Source organism: Thyridium curvatum, assembly GCF_004353045.1.
Source record: "Thyridium curvatum strain D216 chromosome Unknown NODE_12_length_601061_cov_81.036774, whole genome shotgun sequence".
Lineage (NCBI taxonomy): Eukaryota > Fungi > Ascomycota > Sordariomycetes > Thyridiales > Thyridiaceae > Thyridium > Thyridium curvatum.
Window position 1 is genome coordinate 174,892 of NW_022156767.1, and position 21,925 is coordinate 196,816.

Below are 21,925 nucleotides of genomic sequence, written 5' to 3' on the forward strand. Positions count from 1 at the left end.
CCAAGCGTCTTGGCGTGCAAGCCAAGCAGAGCCAAGACGAGGGGAAAGTGGCCATATCGCCAATACCGAGCCCAATGAGCGTCGCCTGCTCCAAGGTTTGTATGTCGCGGTCCGATTGCCACTCCAGGTCGATTGAGACAAGCTTGTCCTCTGGCTCACTCCGGAAATCTTTCGTGTGAGGGCATGCATGCGGGCGCAGAATAGTGGCTCGTTGGTTGAGCATGTTACCTCGATTCGCCAGTGAACAAGACCAGGGATGGGAATTGTTCTTGGCACAGCGATGGCGCAATCGTTTTAGTCGGCCGACTTTTCACGATGGCGCACCCAAGGGCCAACACCGGGCCCGAAATTTACTCGTCCGTGCTAGGGGCAAATGGCCCAGCCTGGAACACTCCGGACTCTGGGGAATCTAGGGAGGCGCTACTCCTAGGTATTGAGAAGACGAGCAGACGGCGCCTTCGAAACCCTCTCACCCAGCCTGAAAGTTGAGAGACAAATGTTCGGATCAACATGCCGGTCCAGAGACACTTAGCTCCGGAACTGGCAGCTTAGCTTTTGAGCTTGTTTCACGGGATCGAACGCAGGTGTGTAGTACGAACAAGCGGCAAGCTTGGCCAGACCAGCGCGCCACGAACCGCCCGCGCCCAGCCTGCCCAGGTGCGGCTACAGTGCCAGCCAAGAGATCCAAAGGCTGAAACACGTTTTCTAGATACGATAATTGGGCGGCGACCGAACGATGTTTCTGACGACTAACCGACTCTTGGCGATAATTGCACGCCTTTCCGAGATGGCACACAAGATAAGGCGAAGAGATCCATTCAGTGGTGGCGGCTGTATGCATCTATTCCGAAGACTGAACTATGTTTGAAATGTCTAGTAAAGCCAGATCTACTTTGGCCTGGCTCCCTTCGTTTCTTCCACTGGTACACCTAACCCATGGGAGTCGGCTGTCGCCTCCACGTCAGCAGTTGCGGCAACCTCTGGCTTTCGCGGCGGCAGGTCATCCCTCCAGAAACCCCAGCCCCCTCCCCAACCAACCCAGCCCGTCTCCTTCGGACCTCGAGCCAATGTGACAAGGAGTGCAAAGCCTAATAAGCCCACTAGCAACCCGGGTTAGCCCGACTTTGTTTCTCGGCGGAGGGAGGGCCGGCAAGCAAAGCAACAACTTACGGCTTAGTCCTTCACTGTATCTCCAGCCACCCTGAGCGTATAGCCTATTCCCTGCCGCGGTTCCAGTAAGCTGGCCACTGAATGCTGCCAGCATATAGGCCGTGTTGATCCGGTTGGACGCTTTGGGGTCGATCCTGTAGATGACGGTGCGCATCGCAATCGTGCTGACTTGGTTTCCAAAGTCGTTCAGCATGGCCTGCAGGATCGGTCCAGCGACGGTGAATGTGCCTGTCGAGAGGCCGATGGATACGCCAACCATGGTCAGTGCGACTCCGATGACGACCGAGTTATGGTAAACTAGCTTATCCATGATGAAGCGGCTGTAAACTGGGCCGCAGCAGATCGCAAAGATCCCAATGAGGCCGAAGAGACCAATGACGATAGGTGGGTAGAAGTAGGGCGCTGACGACAACAGAAAGGACAATGTCGTCCAGTAAGAGGTGAAGACGGCGCTCATGCAGAAAGCAATGATGCACGTCTGCAACAGCGCAGGTTTCGTGACAGTAAGCTTCGCAATCGTCCAGAGCATGTGGATATAGTTTAGACCATCGGGGTTCTTGGAGGGATAGTCGGGCAGGAAAAGGAAGAGCAGGGTAAGGAGAGTCCACTGCAGAGCGAACCCGACCCAGTAGATGTTGCGCCAGTCAGTATAGTTCGCGACGATGCCAGAGAGCACACGGGCGACGAGCATGCCTAGCGCCAAGCCACAGACCACGATGGACATTGATGTCGCTTTGCGGTGTGGCGGTGCGAGTTCTCCAACCAACGGAAGCATGAGCTGCGGCGTGACCGTGGTGAAACCGGCTACGAATGAAATACCGCGGAACAGGTTGAAAGAAGTCGAAAGGCAAAGAGCAAGCCACTGGTTGTCCAGTCAGTACGACATCCACAGGCCATTGCGGGAGAGGTACTTACAATAGTTGCGGTGAACGCAATCAAGCACAGTATGAAGGGCCGCCTAGGGAACACGTCGCCGAGAGGGCAAATCAAGAGGAGTCCAGCAGCATAGCCGGCCTGGGTTAAAGTTGCAATGGTCGACGACTGCTCGAAACTAACTCCAAAAGTCTCGGCAATACGGTTGAGAATAGGCTGGTTGTAGTACAGATTGGCCACAGTGACCATAGCAGCCTGGCTAGTTTTTAGCCAAGTATCCCATGGAGTCTTGGTAACGGTACTCCTCAGAATTGTCGACTTACCGCACCGAACAGGATGTTCAGCCCAAGAGACAGGCGAGGCGGGTTATCAGGGTCATAGCGGCAAGCCTTAGGAGACCACATGAGCAGACTGCACACGCCATGCCAGACTCTTGTTCGTGGTCCGGCGGTAGTAGCCGCATCTGCCCTCCCGGCGCCGTTCGGGTCAACCGACCCAATATCTCGGCGCTCACTACCGGCAGGTCGCTCGTCGTCTGGGCTCCATGATCCTGCCTCCTCGTCACTTGCCGTCTCTAGCTCAGAAGTCGACTTCAAATCACGGGTGTCAGTCACAGGCGCTCGATTACTGCCAACACGCCGTATCGCGTCCTTCTCGTCGTCTTCCCTCATTGCGTAGTGGCTCGGAGATATCCGCGACAGCCGACCGATACCGGCTCTCGGGAACTATCGATGCCAAGATGCTGGGCACAAGCTTTGGCAGTCATAAAGAATAGGTGATTCTCCTGGTAGCGCACAATCAGCAACGCAGAGGGAGCATCAGGATCTCTCTGGGCTTGTGGAATGAGAGAACGCACGCTTGAGAAGTGGTTAAACTCCTGGATGGAAAAGAAAATCACGAATAAAATATTACCCGAAGGCCATGACCGAGCATCGGGGATCCACTTCCGGGTTGTTTCCGATAACTAGCACCCTTTCCGCCAAGGTGGGAACCTCGGGGAGTTGGCAAGTCTTCGGAGATAAGTGCGCAGTGACGTGATGCTCTCAGATGTCCCACATCCTGATATTCCGAATGCGATGCCGGGCCTGGCCAAACAGAAAGAACTGCAAAATAGATATAAATTCTGTCAAGGCCTGCATGCGTACTCATTCAGCTAGTCACTCTACGCACTTTCCATCCTCACCGCAGCCACGACATCAACCATCTTTCGAAAGAGATATTCAACTACGAGAACCAAGATTGAGAGCAATAATCATAGTTCTCAGCCTGCACGAACATGAAAGAACTGCAATTGTCAGTTAGGGATATTTGCGTCTACTTTCAACGAAGATCGCCGGTACTGCACAAGTGGGAAGACTGGTGATCAAGTCAGTTGACATTCTCGCATTGCTCCAAGTAATACAAGACTAGGCACAATTCAATTGCGACTCCTACGGACAATCTGGGGATGCCGGGCCCACCAATAAGCGCAGCTGGATGACTGAATGCAGGTGACATCCTGAAACTGAAACGGAAGCTTATCCCACTGGTGGAGGTGGAGGGAATTATGCATGCTCTATATGAGTACCATCCAAAGCCATGAGGCAAAGAGATCAATGCAGGGTTACGAGGTGCAAGTGCCAGGCATCGTACTCAGTGACTCAGTTTGTAGTTGTGCTTAACTGGATTCGACCACCACATGATTTGCTCGGAAGCAAATCCTCCTCTTCTCGTCAGTTCTTGCTTTCTTCGGTGATGCCGAACCGTCTTAATCTCGACTCCATATCCAAGCCGTCAAGATGATCGCACGTTTGCTACGCTCGTTAGTCTATCTCCTCGTCTTGGACCTCAGTGTAGCCCCAGTATGTGCACGGCACAGATCGGTATCGACACCAGGAGGAACCACTTGCAACAACGCACGCAATCGGGGTTGTTGGACAGATTCCATCGATATCAATACCGACTACGAGGACCTTACCCCGGTAACGGGAAGAGAGAGAACTGTAGGTGGCGTGGTCAAGGTCCACATATTGCCTATAGCTAACTTTTGCCAGTATACGTTCGTGTTGACAGAAGTCGACAACTTTATCGGTGGCGATGGTGCGGTCAAGAAGAAAGCGATGCTAGTGAATGGCCAGTTTCCCGGCCCGATCATTAACGCAGGTAATGATGTTGCACCGTCTGTGTCTCTGAAATCAACCGCTTAACTATGCTTTCAGACTGGGGCGACCGCATTACCATCACTGTAGTCAATCGACTGCAAACAAATGGGTGAGCATGCCAGTAGCTCAATTCTCATGGTGCCTTCAATGCTGACGAAAGCAGGACGTCGGTCCACTGGCACGGAATCCGACAACTGTATAGCTGCACGCAAGACGGCACGAACGGCGTCACCGGTTGTCCGATCCCACCTGGCGGCCAAAAGCGGTACTCGTTTCTAGCCACCCAGTATGGGACGGCATGGTAAGCCGACCCAGAGAATGACCCGCGAGACTTAATATTGGCAACCTTCCACTTATTGACCATCATGTCCTTGACCAGGTACCACTCTCACTTCTCGGCCCAGTACGGCAATGGGGTCTTGGGGGCCATAGTCATCAACGGTCCTGCCTCGCTCAACTACGACATCGACCTCGGCCCTTTGCTAATCGGTGACTGGTATCACATGGGTGTAGACGCCATCGTGTCGCGCGTCAATGACCCCCGCAACCCATACCGTGAAAATGTTCCCGGATCGTCGCCACCAAGCGACAATGTCTTATTCAACGGACTCAACGTCAACACGAGGGGCCCAGGCGGCGACTACCACACCGTCGTTCTCACCAAGGGCGCCAAGCACCGTCTGAGGTTGATCAACCACTCAGTTGAGAACACATTTACCGTCAGCATATCAGGACACTCCTTCTGGATCATCGCAACAGACATGGTTCCCGTGAAGCCGGTACGGGTTGACAGCGTGTACATGTCGATAGGTCAACGATACGACATCGTGATCGAAGCTGATCAGGAAGTGGCCACGTACTGGATCAACGCCACCTTTTCTAGTGCGCCATGTGGCTCATCGCGCAACAGCCACCCAGCTGCGGTGGTCTCATATAAAGGTGCGGCACACAAGCTCCCCAAAGACTACGGAGCAACGCCGCCAGACTCGCTCTGTGCCGATCATCTCGGCTTCCAGCCGGTGGTGCAGAAGATTCCCCCGCTAGACAAGTTCCAAGGCTCGCCAGAGGAGATCCTTGATGTCAAGCTGAGAGTGGAGGACAGCATCGCGCGGGTATTCTGGCCTATCAACAATACACCCATGAACATATCGTGGGGTCAGCCTACACTTCGATACGTCCAGTCGGACAAGGTCTTTGAGATGAATGCCGGGGAGAATGTAATTCATGTCCCAGGGGAGGAAACAGTAAGCGCACATTTGCCACAAGCTCTCATCTTTTCCGCAACTAACTTGATGGGTATCTAGTGGGCCTTCTGGCTTATTCAGAATGATTCTCCCATACCCGTAAGTCTTTTGATACACTTCTGCTAAATTCTTCAAGAGCTAACATCACAATAGCATCCGATGCATCTCCATGTAAGCCTCCTTTCTCTGCGACTTAGAAGAAACCCCGTACTGACCTCAAAAAGGGACACGATATCTTAGTCTTGGGGTCATCTGACCCGCTTGCCAAGCCGAGAGAGCATAGCTTCAGGGCTTACAATCCCGGGTCTGACAAAGGCCGCCTCAATGGATTCAATCCCACCCGCCGCGACACGACCGTCCTCCCCGCATACGGCTGGTCTGTTGTCGCTTTCCACACAAACAACCCTGGCGCGTGGGTCTTCCACTGTCACGTCGCCTGGCATGTGTCGCAGGGCATGAGCATACAATTCTTGGAGCAAGAGAGTAAGATACCGGAGGTGATGAAGCTGGAGGATATTGACGAGAACTGCAACGCCTGGAATGATTGGTATCCAATGAAAGCACCGTTTCAGCAAGATGAGCTTGGTTTGTAAAGCGGCAAGGGTTTAATGTGGTATTGGGTAGCTTAGTTTGACGACAACTAATTCGATTGCATGCGTGCGATTTACAGCAGTATGGCCAGAGAATCTTAGCCTGATTGATTTCAAACCTCTGCAGTAACGCAGCCAGCGTGCACCTTTTCCAAGGTCCGTTTTGTGGACGGTAAGCACCATCTTAGGTCAGTCGAATGAGTTCACGTGGTAAGGCTCATAATCTCACCAACCCTTTGCAAACTTGCGCCACACGGAATCTCGGGGCTGCGCATCCAAAGGCAGGACAGAGTAAGCACCGCAGCTGATGTAGGTACCACCTTGCTTACCATCCATACTTATCAGGAGGCGCCCGCCGCCCCCGCCACGACTGTCATACACTTGGCCACTGTGTCTGCGGTCACTCCTTTTGGCGGGACGCGGTACCATTCGTTGCCGTGGTCATTTCGGCTGACAGGTTCTGATAATAGCCCTGCAAAGTGTCACCATGTATCTCACAAAGTCTTATTGGTAGGCCATACATGTCAAGTCAGCTAGTGTGTCGTGATGCGATCTGACTACACCAGCCACGCGTCCGCCTTCTCATTACAACTATTCTGGAGAAGGCTGGGTGCCTGTGGTTTTCGTGCCTTTTGATCGTGGGCTACATGGATCGATGACTATGAAAACTCAAGATGTATAAAGGTAACACGTCCCGCACCGTCCAATCCGGATCTTGTCTTTTACACAAACACACTAACAACCAAAGCTAATTCCTTGATTGCAACCGTGCTTTACAACACCCAACTTCACTTACAAGTTATTCCCAACCCTCACCCAAACCCCACGCGCCAGAATGACTCCCGATCAGCAGAAGGGTCTCCAGGTCCAGAACGACGGCCGCAAGGGCAAGAACCTCAAGCCGCTCGAGTGGGACCAGAAGCTCTGCCAGGAGGCCCAGAAGTGGGCTGACCACCTGGCCAAGGACGTCGGCCACATGGAGCACTCCAAGGGCGACCAGCGACCTAACCAGGGCGAGAACCTCTTCTGGGGCTGGGCCCAGCCCGGCCCTTACAAGGACCCCTACGCCAACGCTGCCCACAGCTGGATGAACGAGGCTTCCAAGTACCACGGCGAGAAGATTGGCGAGGGCAACTTTGCCGACTTTGGCCACTACAGTGAGTCTAGCCCTTCCCCTGTTTCCGAGTTCGACCCACCCAGTACTGATATGATTTCGCCTCTGTCTAGCCCAGTGCATGTGGCACAGCACTACCAAGGTCGGCATGGCCTCTGCCACCGACAAGAAAGGCGGAGTCTTTGTCGTCGGCCGCTACTCTCCCCCTGGCAACTGGTGAGTTGACCCTTTACAGGCTTCTCTATCGACACAAGAGTTTCCCGCTAACATACAACCACAGGTCTGGCCAGAAGCCCTACTAGATTCTGACGTTTGATCGAGGATTGCATAGCGCGGAATAGGAGTCTGGAGTTTTGTGCAGGCGCTCTTTTGGCCAACCCACGTTCATTATCATCCCTAAACACCTAAACAAAGACATCAGACCATACAAGGATACATAGAGTCTAGCAGAGCATTTTGCCCCATAATCTCACTACACTCTAAAGAATCTCGGTCCGCCATCCCGGGTCCGTCTCGTAGCAGCTGTAGGAAAAGGCTCAAGCCATTCTCAAGGAGGCCTAGATTCTCTATCTCGCCTCGATCTGTTTCTGATCCATCTGATCTAGTCGTGTTTCCGGCTCCCGAAAGTGCAAACGAGTTGTCTGATAGGTCCGTACTGAATCACTGACGTGTTTAAGACCCCGGCCTCTATTACCGCTGTCAACCTCGCCGCCCACTAATCCCGATTGGGTACCACGGAGTAAGCACCTCCGCCTCCTAAGAATCGTCCCAAAAGGGAAGTCCAAATTACACCCGAGCCGGGGTCTGACCTCTCCTTATAATCACAAGAAGAGCATTTCATCAAAGAGGATTGTTTTCCATGATGAAGGCCTTCATTCTTCCTCACTTCCATCCGGAGCTCAAATATCATGGCCGACGAAATCAAGAGCAGTAGCGGAGCGCAAGCCGAGCATGAGGGGAAGCCAGGAGCGCAGGTAGAGGAACACTACCCGGTCGTCGTGGAGGGTGCAGGTGTCACGGCCAAAATCGAAGGGGCGCATGCCAAGACCGTTCATAATGTGAGTTTTTCTCCGAGGGAGTCGGCGCCGAGTCCGGCAGTTGATGGCGTTCGGATCCGCTAACCGCGCGCTCTCACTCCACACATACAGGCCGAGCTGTTTGCCGCGACGCAGGAGACCAAGATCAAGAAGTGGAGCAAGGAGTCGCGACAACTCTACTGTGAGCCTTGTCGCATCGAGTTGTGGAGGGAGTGTGTTCTCTAATCTTACGCGCACCAGTTGCAATCTTCATCGCCTTTTGCTGCGCCTGTGCAAACGGCTACGATGGTATGAGCCTCGCAACATCCAATCCAGCATTGGACCCTTGAAACACAATAGAAAGACTAACCATCCTGGCAGGCTCTCTCATGACGTCCGTCCTGGCCATGAGCCACTTCCAAAACACCTTCCACAGCGGCACCACCGGCCCCAAGGTCTCTGTCATCTTCTCCCTGTACACAGTGTAAGTCTCACGCAATGTCTTTACCCAAGCCCCAAAACCATCAACAAGAACAATCACTCACCACTGACCCGACTCGTAGAGGCTCCATGTGCGCCGCCCCCTTCGCCGCCATCCTCTCGGACCGCTTCGGCCGGCGCAAGGCCATGTTCGCGGGGGCATGGGTCATCGTGATCGGCGTCATCATCATCTCGACCTCGTCGCACATCGCCCAGTTCGTCGTCGGCCGCTTCGTCCTGGGCGTCGGCATCGCCGTCATGACCGTCGCGGCCCCGGCCTACGCCGTCGAGATCTCCCCGCCGCACTGGCGGGGCCGGTGCACGGGCTTCTACAACTGCGGCTGGTTCGGCGGCAGCATCCCCGCCGCGGCCGTGACCTACGGCACCAACTTCATCGACAGCGACTACTCGTGGCGCGTGCCGCTGATCCTGCAGGCGTTCGCGTGCGTCATCGTCATCGCCGCCGTCTTCACCCTGCCCGAGTCGCCGCGGTTCCTCATGGCCAACGGGCACGAGGAGGAGGCTGTCGACTTCCTTGTGCGGTACCACGGTAACGGCGACCCCAACTCGCGGCTCGTGCTGCTCGAGGTCGAGGAGATGAAGGAGCACATCCGGCGCGACGGTATCGACAAGCGTGATTTTGACTGTACGTAACCTTCTTTTCACTCACACCCCTAACCCCCATGCCGCGCTACATGTAGCACACACTCATACCCTCTCTCCCTCCAGACCGGCCGCTCATCTTCTCCCACGCCGGCCGCTGGCGCATGGCCCAGGTCCTCATGATCTCCATCTTCGGGCAGTTCTCGGGCAACGGCCTCGGCTACTTCAACACCGTCATCTTCGCCAACATCGGCGTCAACACCGTCAGCCAGCAGCTCGGCTACAACCTGTTGACCTCGGTCGTGTCGGCCATCGGCGCCGGCATCGCCGTCACCCTGACGGACAAGATGCTCCGCCGGCCCGTGCTCGTCTTCGGCACGCTCGCCTGCGCCGCCACCCTGGCCGTCAACTCGGGCCTCTCGGCCGCGCTCGACAAGCAGCAGAGGGAAGACGGCGAGATCCAGACATCGTACGCGAAGGGCGCGCTCGCCGCGTATTTCCTGTTCAACGTCGTTTTCTCCTTTACCTACACTCCCCTCCAGGCGGCCGTTCCTACCGAGGCTCTCGAGACGACGATGCGCGCCAAGGGTCTCGCTGCTTCGGCCTTCATCGTCAACGCCATGAACTTTATCAACCAGTTCGCGGGCCCGATCGCGCTGCAGAACATTGGCTACAAGTACATTTACATCTTTGTCGGGTGGGACATTATTGAGGCGTTGATGTGGTACATCTTTGGGTACGTATCCGCGTTTGTACTTGGGAAAGGACATAGATGGATCATGCGCCGCTAACACACCGCTCCTTGGCTTACAGTGTCGAATCCCAAGGCCGAACATTGGAGCAGCTGGAATGGGTGTACGACCAGCCGAACCCAGTCAAGGCGTCGCTCAAGGTCGACAAGGTCATTGTGCAGGCCGATGGCAAAGTGACTGAAAAGGTTGTTACGACAGACTTGAGGACTAATACTCGACCTGGCGACGAGCTCGCTGCTTAGATATCAATCCGGGTGACTCTGGTGGTACCTTTAACAATCACGAAGAGGGGGAATATCGTAGCTCAGGACTGAATCGGGAAGAAACGTGGCCAACAACACGTAGCACACAAGACGGAGTGAAATGGAAAAATCAAGATATTACTCCCTCATCAGGCCATGTTTTCCCAAGCCTACAAGACTCCCTTGATGCTAAGTACAACCAAGACAACGCAAAACATCCATGCTCTCCTCAAGCCAAGCATCTCCGGCCCCCAAGAGAAAGAAAAAGATGACGGCAACAGGACGATACCACCTCATGACCAAGTCAAAGAAAAAAGGCATAAGCCATGAAGACGACAATGGCGAGTGCCTAGCTCGCCGTGGCGTAGATGAGAGAAGGTGCCGCGTTCTCGGGATGTCCATGATGGTTGTTCTCGTCAACCTTGGTATCATTCTTGTCGTCTTGGGCATCTTTGTCCGTGCCAGGCTTGCCTACTTTGGCTGCCCCGGGCATGGCGTAGTCAGGATGGACAGAGTATGGTCGAATGCAAGTGATTGTTGTGGTAGTGTCGTTTGCTGGGGCCACAGCGATTTGACCAGACTCTGCATCGATGTGAGTCCAAATGGTCTGAACAAGCCATGGGGTATCGTAAGGCTCGTGATGCTTCGCAATGAGGGTCTCGGGCTCGTTAGTGTAGAGCTGGAAGATGGTGGAAGGTGTGTTGCCCAACGCTTGATTGTACTGTGTGGTGGTCAAAGCTAGCTTGGGGTCAGCCGAGTTGTCGAGGATTCAGTGAAGATGGGTCAAGAACAGGGACACTCACAAGATTGCTGCCTGGGCTTCTCCGACACGAACCGGGGGCGGCATCTCTCGTTGGAGTCCATCTCAGGGCACGAGATCTTGCCGTCAGTCACGGTGATGTGCTCACGGAGCCGATCGCCAGCACCCCTGAGCCATCTGCCGCATTCGTACGTCAAGACAGGCCGAGGGCAGGTGCTCTCGGCCGCGGAGACGATTCTCTCCAGCTCGGCAAACTGCAGCTCGTACAGGTAGAGGCATGCATACCACTTGCCGTCGGTCTGAATGCCCCCCTGGCGGGTCAGGCTGAAGCCGGGAAGAAGGTCAATCTGCACTGCCTTGTTGTTCTTTGGCTCAGTACCAGCGGTGTAGATATTGTTTTTGACAGCAATAGAGAGGACGGCGACGTGCGGCTGGAAGCTTGCATTGAGGTGAATGAGGTGAGACTCCGAGATATCTGGCGACTTGTCGATCTTGAAGACGCCGTTGACATCTGGGAATGCAGATACATTTTGCCACTGGATTGGAGAGAGATCGTTGTCGTCAAGTGCATCGGCAGCCAAGACAACAGTTGAATTGACAGCGGCCTGAGCCACGAAGGCTGGGAAAAGCAAGGACCAAATGGTTCTTGGGATAGTCATGGTGTAAAGGGAAAAGGGTAGAACGTGCTGAAGCGATGCAAGTCTGTGAATGATGATGGGAGGAAGCAAGAATAGTGGTGAAGTCAGTGTAACAAGATATGGATGGCGATGAAGCAGCAATGAAGTTCTGGGGACAAGAGAACATCGAGGGCATGGGAGAGCAGAAGACGAGTTTTAAGCAAGCCATTCGAGAGAGCGGCTGCTCCTACTCGATATCATTGTCGGCTGAGGAAGCTGGCCGTGATTGCTGGTGTTGCTTGGGAGTATGAGGCAGGCAGGACGGAAGCAATCTCTTCGGTATTCGGGCATCCTTCTTTCTCACCCAGTGATGTCAGACAGGGATCTGAGTCTCCCGAGGAAAGCGAATGCAAAGTTAGATCAGGCCACATAAAGGGTTTTTGGGCGGCAGTGTCAACGATGAGTAGACTAGATTCCATGTGGTACACCAAGTCGGTTGAGGTCAACGCCGAATGACAATTCCTCACTACTTAAACCCAGCTCCTTAATTGCTCTTCTTACTCGTACCTCCCATGCTGTTTTGCACTGCCCCTCCGATGGCTCCTTCACTCGTGAACTGTTTCCCAATGGCGCCCTCCTTGTCGAAAGGCCCGCCGATGGCTTGAGCGGCGCCTCCCACAGCTCCTTGTTCTGATACGGTGCAAGTGCACGGGTCAGCACTGACTCGATTCCTCCTTTCTTTCATAGGGTAGAGAGAGGAGCGAGAGAAGCAGCATACCGGTGAACTGCTTGCCAATGGCGCCCTGCTCATCAAACAACTTGGGCTTGTCCTCGCCGAGGTGGGCGTTGGCAGGTGTCTGGTGCTGAGACGACTTGCCTCCGACTCCACCGGGACTCACGTTGGAAGTCATTATGCTTGAAGTGTCTGGAGATTGAATCTTGGTTGTCTGGTAATATTGAGTTGCTTTGTCTGCCTATTGGGGAAAAGATCAATCCGTACACACATGCGAAGCCTTTTGTATTAACCATATCGGCGACGGTGTTGGATGACGTCTTCTCAGTATCATAACTCTTCCCAGCATTTCGATGAGGTCATGATCGTAGCCCTAGAGCGCTAGATGCCCGCTATACTCCAGTGCGACCGCGACCTTCAGGTGCTACTGTTAGTGACAAGATGAGTCGTTAGCGGCGACACCCACGCTAAGGTCCACAAAATTAGTGACCTGTCTGAGGCTGTCTCAGGACCCTGAGATTGCAGGTTCCCATCCATGATCTGAACCGCATCTAAACAGAGCCCTCGTTCTGGGTGCAATCTAAGAGAAGATGGATCTGGATTGATAGGAGATACAAGATCTTGGATCTAGAAACGCACCGTATCAAACCTCTAAGCCGCGTCCCTAGCCATAAAACGCCGATCTAATAAAGACAATAGAGATACAGGGAACAGGGAAGTGCCACCTCACTTGAGCAGAATGTCGTAGCCATCCCGCGTGATCCGCACCTCGCCCTCGTCGAAGCCGTACTTGCGCCGCACCAGCTCAAATATGATCAGGCCCGCGCTCGTGCTGGGCACCTGCCGGATGGTATTCCACCAGAACCCTCTCCACAGCCACCGCGACACGCTCTGGCCCTCGGCCGCCGCCTGCCCCTTGCACTGCTGCCACGTCTCCTGGTAGGCGTGGTAGTACGCCCGAAGCATGCGCCAGCGCCGTCTCGGTTTGGCTGGGCTGTTGGTAGCACTTTCGCTGTTGTTCTTCAGTTGCTGCTCTTTCGCTCGTCTTTCTCTCAGCTTGCGCGCCTTCTCGTCGAGATCCTCCAGGTGGTCCCAGTGCTCCATCTGTATGTTGGTCAGCGGGTGGAGCAGCACCTGCTGAGCGACCGACGCGCTGACGCCGGCCAGCAGCAGGAACGCTGGCTCGATCGCGTAGTGCGGTCGGATGATCAGCGGCGCGCTGCCTGGGTCAGCACCCTCGGTCCGCAGGCGGTGGTCGTGCGTCGGCCGCTTGCGCGCCAATATGTCCAAGAGGTCCTCGTTGAGCCCGCCGTAGTACCACCTCACAAACTTGTAATACCCTTGCGCCTTGACGTACTCAAACGTGCTGAAGAACACCGCGTTGCCGAAGCTGTCCTTCATCCACGACAGGCCCCAGCCGGCAAATATGCCGCGGAAGCCGATCTCGCGCAGCTTGGCCGTGCTGAACGCCCATATGCTCTGCGGCTTGCCGCCATTACTCCCCGCCTCGCCCGCGAACAGCTGCCGGTGGTCGTACCGCGCCTGGATCGCGTCCAGCGGCGCCGCTACGACGCTCTGGATACTGCCGGCCAGGAACCCCGCCGCAAAGGTGGCCGTGGGGTCCGGCGGAGGGTACACGCGCCGGCTGGCCTTGGCGCTCTCCTCGTGCAGCCGGCCCAGAATCTGGAGGTAGCTCGTGTACAGCACGGCGCCGACGCCCACGTTGGCCAGCAGCGGGGGCAGCACCTGGTCCGGCACGACGCGCCAGCCGTGGTGCTTGATCGCGCTCGTCAGCACGCCCGGCGTGGTCCCGCGCGCCCACAGCGCCAGCCGCCGCGCGAAGGAGAGGTGGCCGTCGCCGCCCGCCCGGGCCTGCGCCTGCTGCGCCTGCTGGACGGAGCGGGCGTAGGCGAGGTAGTCGACGCGCGTGCGGAAGAAGGCCTTGACCGGGGCGCGGAAGTAAAAGGCGACGGCCTGGGCGGTGAAGGCGCGCACGCCGGCGGCCGTGGCGGCGGTCGCCGCGTTGGAGCGCGGGTTCTTGTCCGGGATGGCGACCTCTGTGCCGGGCGGCAGGACGGGCAGGATCCCGGCGCCTACCTCCTCGCCGGGCGGCGGGAAGGGGAGGAGACTGCCGCCGTCATCCGCTGCTGCTGCGGCCGCCGCGCCGCCGTCGTTGCGCCGCGTCATTGCTGGCTGTTGGACGGGCGCATCATCGTCTTCTTCTGGGAGTGGGTGAGGTGAAATGGTGAGCTATGGAGTGAGTGAGACTGCACGCACCTTGCAAGTGTGGCTAGCTGACGATTTGCGCGAGAATGATTGCTCGGCTGGGACCGGTTCACCTTGGCAATTTTTTGACAACCTTCAACCCCCACTTGGCTGCCAGCTGGCAGCCAAATACATGGCTGTCTTGGGGGGAACATCGGCGACAGTTCACTCCCTGTGACCTTTCACCACGCAATTGTACTTCGCGTTGTGCATTTTGTTGTTCCTTCAGACTAACACCTTTCTTTCCTCCTGCAGCGTTTCCATTTTTCCCTCTTCATCATCGGTCATGCCGTGTTTTCTCCTCTTACAGCACCCGACGCACTTCCACTGCAGGTAGCATTGCCAACAAGTTCAGTAAGTAAGATGACAAGTCGTATCGATGCCGGCATCCTCAATCCTAATTCAAGTCTTGCTATTTTTATGTCTGTCTCCACTGGTCTCTGGGCCTGATTCTCAGCCCTACTGCTCCCTCAGATCTGCAGTTGCCCATTCTCAGAAACGTCGTAGCCAGCACAGAAAGCCGGGGAAATATCGATGGAGCTCGGAATTCAACCTATCGCTGACCGGCACGCAAAGCTTGTCTAAATTGATGGCAGCAGCTGTGGGGATTGCGCACCATTAACCCTCTTTCAACCATGCCAATCTCAACTGTGGAAACGGCTGCAGCTTATCTCCAGTGCTGTCCGCGACGAACATGCGGAATCTTACAGAGGCAGCGGTCAACAGTCGGCTCTAATCACGGCAAGGTATTGATCTAAGTGCCAATAACAGCTTGTGAAGTAAATTAAGTCAAAATGGAAATGCAGCAATGTGGGTAAGGAATCTGACAATAGCAACTTCATGTGGAGATGCATTGTCGAGATGAGATGGCTTCGCACATTGATGTTCGAGACATTAGGAATCAAACGGCGCATCGTCATATGCCTCATAGTCTATAAAAGAGTAGACAGAAGGCACTTCTTTGTAACCTCATTTTGATCTATTGAATCAACAACAACCACCCAAGCCCTCTGCTCTAAACACTACTGCAGTAGCATTCTCTGTTCCCTATTCTTATAAACCAGACTACATCATGCGTGTCAACAGCATCATCGCTTCTTTCCTCGTCGCCCTCGCCGTCGGCGCCGATGCCGGCAAGGTGACTCTCACTGGCTGGACTGAAGTGGGCTGCAAGGGCACCTCCGGCACTACCAGTGAGAACGTGGACTCTCGCCCGGGCCACCACCACAACGAGTGCAAGAACGTGCACTCCGGCGCCAAGAGCATCAAGATGAAGGCCATTCCCGACGGCTGCACCGGTATGTCGCTGATAATGATCCCAGCGTTGGCAGACGCAGCGCACTAACTCTAGTTCTCTATAGCCACCATCTACTCTGACGGGTGCAACAAGGACAAGAAGGCCGCTCGTGTTGGCAAGTGTGTTGGGCTTGGCGGCAAGGAGATCCGGGGTATTAGCATCGACTGTTAGATGGTCTACGCGCTATACAGAGCAAAGGCAGAGTTTGCTTACATCGCATGTATCAGTCACTCACTTATAGCAGCGCAATATAATAAATGGATCTTGCCATCAATGAGTTCCCCTATCGTGGAGTGGGTCGATGCTGTTGCAGGTTCACCATGTGTGTTGGGCGTGCTGCCACCCCGCCATGATGCCCTGTAAAGAGCGTTCAGCTCTGGATGCCCAATACGCGCAATGCGAGCGAATCAGCGGAGCACTTCGCTCGACATGCATAATATCGGGCAGCGATATTCCACGCGAGAGACCACGTGTACTGCACAAGGCTGCGAAAGGATACGAATCTGCATCGAAGATTCTGCGGCTGAGACCCTCACATCGGCCTGGCCAGGCCCGCACGAGGGCACCGATGGTTCATTACTTTGTCCGAATCGAATGGCATCGCTGAATCCAAAGATGGATGGCATTGAAGCAAACGCAGGCGCAAGCCAAGGATCAGGATCTCGTATGTCTTCATATCTCTTGCGCAGCGGATTTTGGACTAACTTGACTACTGTAGCAGACCTCGATTCGAATCGTCAACATGCATCTCAGTCCACCCGCGGGGCTAGACCGCCCGAGAACAAACGTACAATGGCGCCAACAGAATATACAATTGGTTGGATTTGTGCTCTGCCCATTGAACTGGAAGCTGCGGTTTCGGTGATGGACGAGCGCTTTGCCAATGTCAGTTTTGCCGATCTACCCTCCAACCCAACCGACTCCAAGATCTACGCGTTCGGCCGCATCGGACAGCACAACATCGTGGCAGCCTGTTTGCCTGCTGGGCAATTGGCTACAGGGCAAGCAGCTGCAGTCGCTGGCCAGATGGCCGCCAGCATTCCCTCGTTGCGGTTTGGCATTTTAGTCGGCGTCGGTAGTGGAGTCCCGAATCGCGACGAAGATGTTGACATTTGGCTTGGCGACGTCGTCATCAGCCAGCCGACATCTCAGTCTAGTGGGGTCAAGCAATGGACGCTTACGACTGATGGTTGTTCCCTTGATCCTGACAGCCTCAACGTGCCGCCGAATATTCTGCTTCACGCCTTATCTAAGCTTCGTGCCGACGATTTCTTCGGTGAGACGGAAGTCAGTCAACATCTCTCAAAGATTCTGAGCCAGCCGAAGTTCGCACCCCCAGGCCCTGAATACGATACGCTACACTTACCTGGGGCTACGGGCGTGGAATGCTACGAGAGGCCGAGGGACATTGTTCATCGGGAACCGCGCGACACGACGACTCCACGCTTGTTCTTCGGCAACATGGCGTCGAGTGATTGTGTTCTGAACGATGGCCTAACCCGCGATGGTTATAGCCAGTCATTTGGGAGAGTTCTATGCTTTGAGACGGAGGCGGTTGGCCTCATACGCGGCTTCCCGTGCGTCGTCGTCCGTGGCATTTGCGACTACGCAGGCAGCCACAGGAACAAGTGGTGGCAGCCCTACGCAGCAGCGACGGCATCAGCATGCGCAAAAGAACTTCTCCTGACCATTTCACCAGCCAATGTTCTACAGGAGAAGCCTATACGGCAGTTATCCAGTGGTTCCAATCCGAAAGATTCTCGAGCGACCAGAAAGCCCTACTCTGGGACGGGAAGAAGGGCCCACACCAAATATTGATCAGCAGCCTTGACATCTCTGGTTCTGTCCAAGCAATTGCATCTTTGGACAGATCTGTCTAAATGTATGCATCAGCGTGTTTACACCAAAAGACAACTAGTGGCCATAATGCCGAAGTTTCGATATCGTTTTCTCACTCAATAGCAAGGCTTTGACATCCACAGACAACATTGTCCGCGTCTGGAACGTGGCAATCGGCACATGGCAGCAGCCACTCGATGGTCAAGCCCGCTTGGTTCGGGTATCAGCTTACACAACGGATGAGCAGCTAGTAAAGTCAGGGTCGCTCAACAATACAACGGTTATAGTTAAGGCTATCCGATTTCCAGCTCAGTACTGCAATACTTTCTCTCTGTCAATTGCCCATCCCAAATACAATCAAATATGCCCGGATGCACGGAGTTTACCATTTCAATTGTGCTTTCAGAAGAGACACTATCTCACGGTAGCACATCTCAATTGTATTTCATTTCTTCAAGTACTGAGCAGTTTGTGCTAAGCAATACAAGGTCAAGATCATTATCAGGAAACTTTGAGATTATCAAAGTGCATAATGGTCAAGGAAGTTGCTGTTCTCAAACTCTTTCATCGAAGCATTTCCTTCCCGGCGTTTTCCAGCTCAGGCAGGCAAGTGACTTGTACATGAACTTCGCTACCAGTCGGAATGGTCACTTGGCCCAATTCTCACGCTTAGCCATAACTCACCGGCCCGAAGAAAACTTTCGAGCAGAGTTCTTGGCAACGATACTGTGTTCAATGGGGCGGACCTGGTGACATGCCTGGCTGATAAAAAGAAAACATCAATGACATCACAGTACAGCCTCAGAGCGCACCCAGCCTCATACATGCAAAGTTAATGTAGTACAAATGCGCCACAAACTCCCACAAGGTCCGTGCACGAGCTGATGAGTAAAAGGGGGTTGCCTTGTTCATGAAGGAGAAACTTTCTTTTTATTCAAGCTCCCTCTGCACCTTGCCATCTCTCCTCCCGGACCACTTCATCATCCTGTCCCTCATCCTTCTGGTTCACTGTTGTTGGGAGCCGGCGGGGGGATCATCACATGATTTTCAGGATTCGCAACCTATTCTCTTGAGAAAGGGAATTCAAAGGCCAAAGCGATTCAGACGGAGATTATTTGTTGGAACAACCTTTGTTTACTGGAACTTTGGTGGCACTTGTTGAGCCAGGCTATCAGTTGCCACCACCCACCAGAACCGCGGGAGGTGAGGCTACTCTTTTAAAGTCCCGACCAAATTGTCAATCTTTTTTGTTCTAATCCTCCGTACACTCTGCGGTATCTCAACCCTCTCAAACTGGACTCAGTCACAAAACTGAAGGCAACTCCAGAAACCCGAAGCAGAGCTTTTCCAGTCAGTCTGAAATGATGGAGAGCATCTGTAGGGTTGCTTTGCGCCAACCCCGCAGCCTCTTCTCCCACCCGGAGCCAGCACAACATGATGATTCGACCATCGACGAGGTCCAGCAAGAGGCGAGTGCAAGAGTGGAGAGAGTACTTACGAACTATCGCCTTTTGAACGAAATCGTCCATCGTCATGAGGCTAAGATCCGGAGACGATGGCGCAAGAAGAATCAGTTGCAGCGATCAAAGATCCTCCTCGAGTGCTGGCCTCATATGCCGGCAAAGCACCAACCCGACTTCGACACTTGGTTCCGTCAAAACAAACGCAAAGCCACGGATATGGGCGCGGAGGAGAAGGACTACTTCAAGTGGCCTTATGTAAACCAAGAAGACTTGTCAAGCGCGACATCCCTCCTCCTCCTACTCAACGCCCGCGGCAGAAATCACCCGACCGACTTTGCCGCTGCGGATAGTGACGCCATGAATCTGGGCAAATGCAGCTACATCATCGTCGCTGTTAACCTCAGTGGGTATACGATGATGCTCAACTCTGCCAGGCAAGACGGGAGCTACGGAAGACTGCTGTCCTGGGAGGAACATCCGGGCTCTGAGGAGATGATACGCTCCGGTCAACAGTATTCCCCTGGCGAGGGTCTCCTCGTCCTCGAGGCCCAAGATCGACTCCTCGAGTTCTTAGTGCAGTGCTGCCGCAAGGTGCTGCACGACATACCCCCAGCAGATATCCTCAGTGCGCTCCACCCGGTCGAAGAAGAGCCACCGCCCATATCCTCTACCGGCATCGACGGCACCACTCACTTGGCTATCTTGGCAGAGGAGGCGCCCTATCGTCTCCCAGCGGGTTTTGACCTTAGCAACATCCAGTCGCTTCTCGCTGCCCAAGTTGCTCGTGCTGAAGACCACGTCTTGTCGCTGCGTGAAGACCCGAGTTACTTCGCGGAGCATCTTCACGATGCGAGTGAGCACTGCGATGAAAGAATCAGAGATGTCCATGGTTTGATCCATCCTTTTCTCACGGATCCGAAGCATAAGGATATGATGTGCGCACGGAACGCCAGCAGTGTAGTGTACGAGGCGTACAATCGAATGGAGGTATTCTACGAGCTTGAACAATTCGCCAGGGAGCTGCAGTCTCTTCAGTCGAAACATGCAGACAACATAGTCCCGGAGAAAGACTTGCCTGATGACTTACTCACGGCTCTGCTGAAATTTCGTCGCTGTCTCCACGAGGTGGTCAAGGGCGCATTGGCTCAGCTCGACGAAACAGCGCCAGCCTCGCCTCCTCTCCGGGACAGCTTCGTCAGAAAAGATACTGTCTTTCCGGTGCTAGGGCACACTTTGAGAACTAGACCCGTCAAAGGCGGCATCGGCAGTCGTAGCAAGGGGCCACTGCTGCCGCTGCTGCAGACACTGTGGGAAAACGGTCCGATTCTTGAGGCCGTACGCCTGCCGTTGATGATCAATGAAATCGATCGGCAAGTGAGAATGAACCCGGAGTCCGGGAAGCAGATCTCGCCCTACGTGGCCATGGTGATTGGTGAGATATCCATTCTTGGCGAATGCATTCGCCAGGTTGATGCATATTTTCCTTGGGCGAGGAGCTTCCGGTTCAAGTTGGGACACCAGGAAGATACCACGCAAACGGTACAGGATGGCCATATTTGCGCGACGAGGGAGGCCCTGCTTGCCTTGATGCCCCTCGTTCTCACGCCCTTCGCGCCGCTCATGGACCCTTCGGACAACAAGTTTGATTATCCGACAGAGAGGAGCCGTAACGAGCAAAACGTTGCGAAGCTTCGGGCAGCCGAGCTTGCTCTGGATAGCTTCTGGGAGGCGGCGGACGACCGCTTGACGATTGTCCGTAAGGAGGCCAGCGGCCTAGGACGCCTCCTTGCTCGCCGGCGGCCGCCGTACCGAACGCCTGAATGGGTCGAGCCGCCGCCCAAGGCGAAACGCACCAAGCTCACCACTCCCGACCGAGATACCCCCGTGAACACGTTTTCAGCATTCGAACTCAACGAGCAGCCAATCTCTGCTCGCAAGGAAGTGTCGGCGGCGACACCAAAGCCAAAGGTCAAGACCCGAGGCACTCCTGGTCCGGCGGCTGCTGGATCATCGTCTTCGACCCCCGAGGAAGCCTCCGATGAAGGCCCCGCGGACCCTCAACCTCCGCTCGAGGTGGACGCCCGGGCCCTCAGCGTATTCCGGATCCTGTTCTTCAACCCGGTCTTCCACACGACCCCCGGCGAGGTGCCCTGGAAGGAGTTTCTGCACGCCATGCGCGCGGCCGGGTTCAGCGCCCAAAAGCTCTACGGATCGGTGTGGCACTTCCGGCCCGAGACGATCGACCTGGACCGGAGCATTCAGTTCCACGAGCCGCATCCGATTGGCAAGCTCTCATTCCGGGTGGCTCGGCGGTACGGCAGGAGGCTGCATCGTGCTTACGGATGGGATGGAGGCATGTTTGCCATGGAACACAAGGCGTAAAGGGAGCAGGACCGTTTATTTCTGGAGGGTTGCCATCTGAATATTGGTAAGGAGGTATTTACGGCACACAAATTGTTGCTAAGAATGTTGGGAAAGTCTATGACGGGATTCCTGTTGATGACCAAATTGATACTATCTGGAATGTTTAGGGCCTTATGAAATAAAGAATAGTTGGCAACCAAGTCCCTCCCGCTTGGCCAGTCTTTCTCTTCGTCAAAGGTTACGGAGTAGGACCAGTCCGAGAATCATTATAAGCCAAAAAGGATTCCAGAGAAGGAAAAGTCCGACAATCGTTATAAAGAAAAAAGGGAGCTTGTCCATCACAGTCTGATTCCATGACAACG

General features: G+C 54.6%; 9 protein-coding genes across 9 annotated transcripts; 6 read left to right on the top strand and 3 right to left on the bottom strand.

The window, feature by feature from the left end:
- Window positions 1-888: 888 nt before the first annotated feature.
- On the bottom strand, window positions 889-2,714 carry E0L32_002861 (uncharacterized protein; the record flags this gene model as incomplete). Its single annotated transcript, XM_031137097.1, has 4 exons — window positions 889-1,100; window positions 1,171-2,032; window positions 2,086-2,298; window positions 2,367-2,714. The coding sequence occupies 4 exons, from the start codon at window positions 2,712-2,714 to the stop codon at window positions 889-891; spliced, it is 1,635 nt and encodes a 544-aa protein (XP_030999471.1).
- A 1,107-nt stretch (window positions 2,715-3,821) lies between these two features.
- E0L32_002862 (uncharacterized protein) lies at window positions 3,822-6,021 on the top strand (the record flags this gene model as incomplete). Its single annotated transcript, XM_031137098.1, has 8 exons — window positions 3,822-4,025; window positions 4,077-4,185; window positions 4,242-4,293; window positions 4,348-4,485; window positions 4,564-5,428; window positions 5,489-5,527; window positions 5,582-5,599; window positions 5,653-6,021. The coding sequence occupies 8 exons, from the start codon at window positions 3,822-3,824 to the stop codon at window positions 6,019-6,021; spliced, it is 1,794 nt and encodes a 597-aa protein (XP_030999472.1).
- Window positions 6,022-6,853: 832 nt separating this feature from the next.
- E0L32_002863 (uncharacterized protein) lies at window positions 6,854-7,434 on the top strand (the record flags this gene model as incomplete). Its single annotated transcript, XM_031137099.1, has 3 exons — window positions 6,854-7,175; window positions 7,246-7,348; window positions 7,413-7,434. 3 exons carry the CDS (start codon window positions 6,854-6,856, stop codon window positions 7,432-7,434), a joined length of 447 nt encoding a protein of 148 aa, XP_030999473.1.
- A 606-nt stretch (window positions 7,435-8,040) lies between these two features.
- On the top strand, window positions 8,041-10,225 carry E0L32_002864 (uncharacterized protein; the record flags this gene model as incomplete). Its single annotated transcript, XM_031137100.1, has 7 exons — window positions 8,041-8,190; window positions 8,281-8,350; window positions 8,410-8,457; window positions 8,530-8,632; window positions 8,712-9,274; window positions 9,358-9,967; window positions 10,045-10,225. 7 exons carry the CDS (start codon window positions 8,041-8,043, stop codon window positions 10,223-10,225), a joined length of 1,725 nt encoding a protein of 574 aa, XP_030999474.1.
- A 349-nt stretch (window positions 10,226-10,574) lies between these two features.
- On the bottom strand, window positions 10,575-12,513 carry E0L32_002865 (uncharacterized protein; the record flags this gene model as incomplete). The annotated part of the gene is made up of 4 exons (XM_031137101.1): window positions 10,575-10,963; window positions 11,029-11,604; window positions 12,170-12,292; window positions 12,381-12,513. The coding sequence occupies 4 exons, from the start codon at window positions 12,511-12,513 to the stop codon at window positions 10,575-10,577; spliced, it is 1,221 nt and encodes a 406-aa protein (XP_030999475.1).
- Window positions 12,514-13,061: 548 nt separating this feature from the next.
- E0L32_002866 (uncharacterized protein) lies at window positions 13,062-14,522 on the bottom strand (the record flags this gene model as incomplete). Its single annotated transcript, XM_031137102.1, has 1 exon — window positions 13,062-14,522. The coding sequence occupies one exon, from the start codon at window positions 14,520-14,522 to the stop codon at window positions 13,062-13,064; it is 1,461 nt and encodes a 486-aa protein (XP_030999476.1).
- Window positions 14,523-15,672: 1,150 nt separating this feature from the next.
- On the top strand, window positions 15,673-16,068 carry E0L32_002867 (uncharacterized protein; the record flags this gene model as incomplete). The annotated part of the gene is made up of 2 exons (XM_031137103.1): window positions 15,673-15,898; window positions 15,962-16,068. The coding sequence occupies 2 exons, from the start codon at window positions 15,673-15,675 to the stop codon at window positions 16,066-16,068; spliced, it is 333 nt and encodes a 110-aa protein (XP_030999477.1).
- Window positions 16,069-16,293: 225 nt separating this feature from the next.
- On the top strand, window positions 16,294-17,715 carry E0L32_002868 (uncharacterized protein; the record flags this gene model as incomplete). Its single annotated transcript, XM_031137104.1, has 2 exons — window positions 16,294-16,561; window positions 16,616-17,715. The coding sequence occupies 2 exons, from the start codon at window positions 16,294-16,296 to the stop codon at window positions 17,713-17,715; spliced, it is 1,368 nt and encodes a 455-aa protein (XP_030999478.1).
- A 1,385-nt stretch (window positions 17,716-19,100) lies between these two features.
- Window positions 19,101-21,581, top strand: E0L32_002869 (uncharacterized protein; the record flags this gene model as incomplete). Its single annotated transcript, XM_031137105.1, has 1 exon — window positions 19,101-21,581. The coding sequence occupies one exon, from the start codon at window positions 19,101-19,103 to the stop codon at window positions 21,579-21,581; it is 2,481 nt and encodes an 826-aa protein (XP_030999479.1).
- Between the last annotated feature and the right edge of the window lie 344 nt (window positions 21,582-21,925).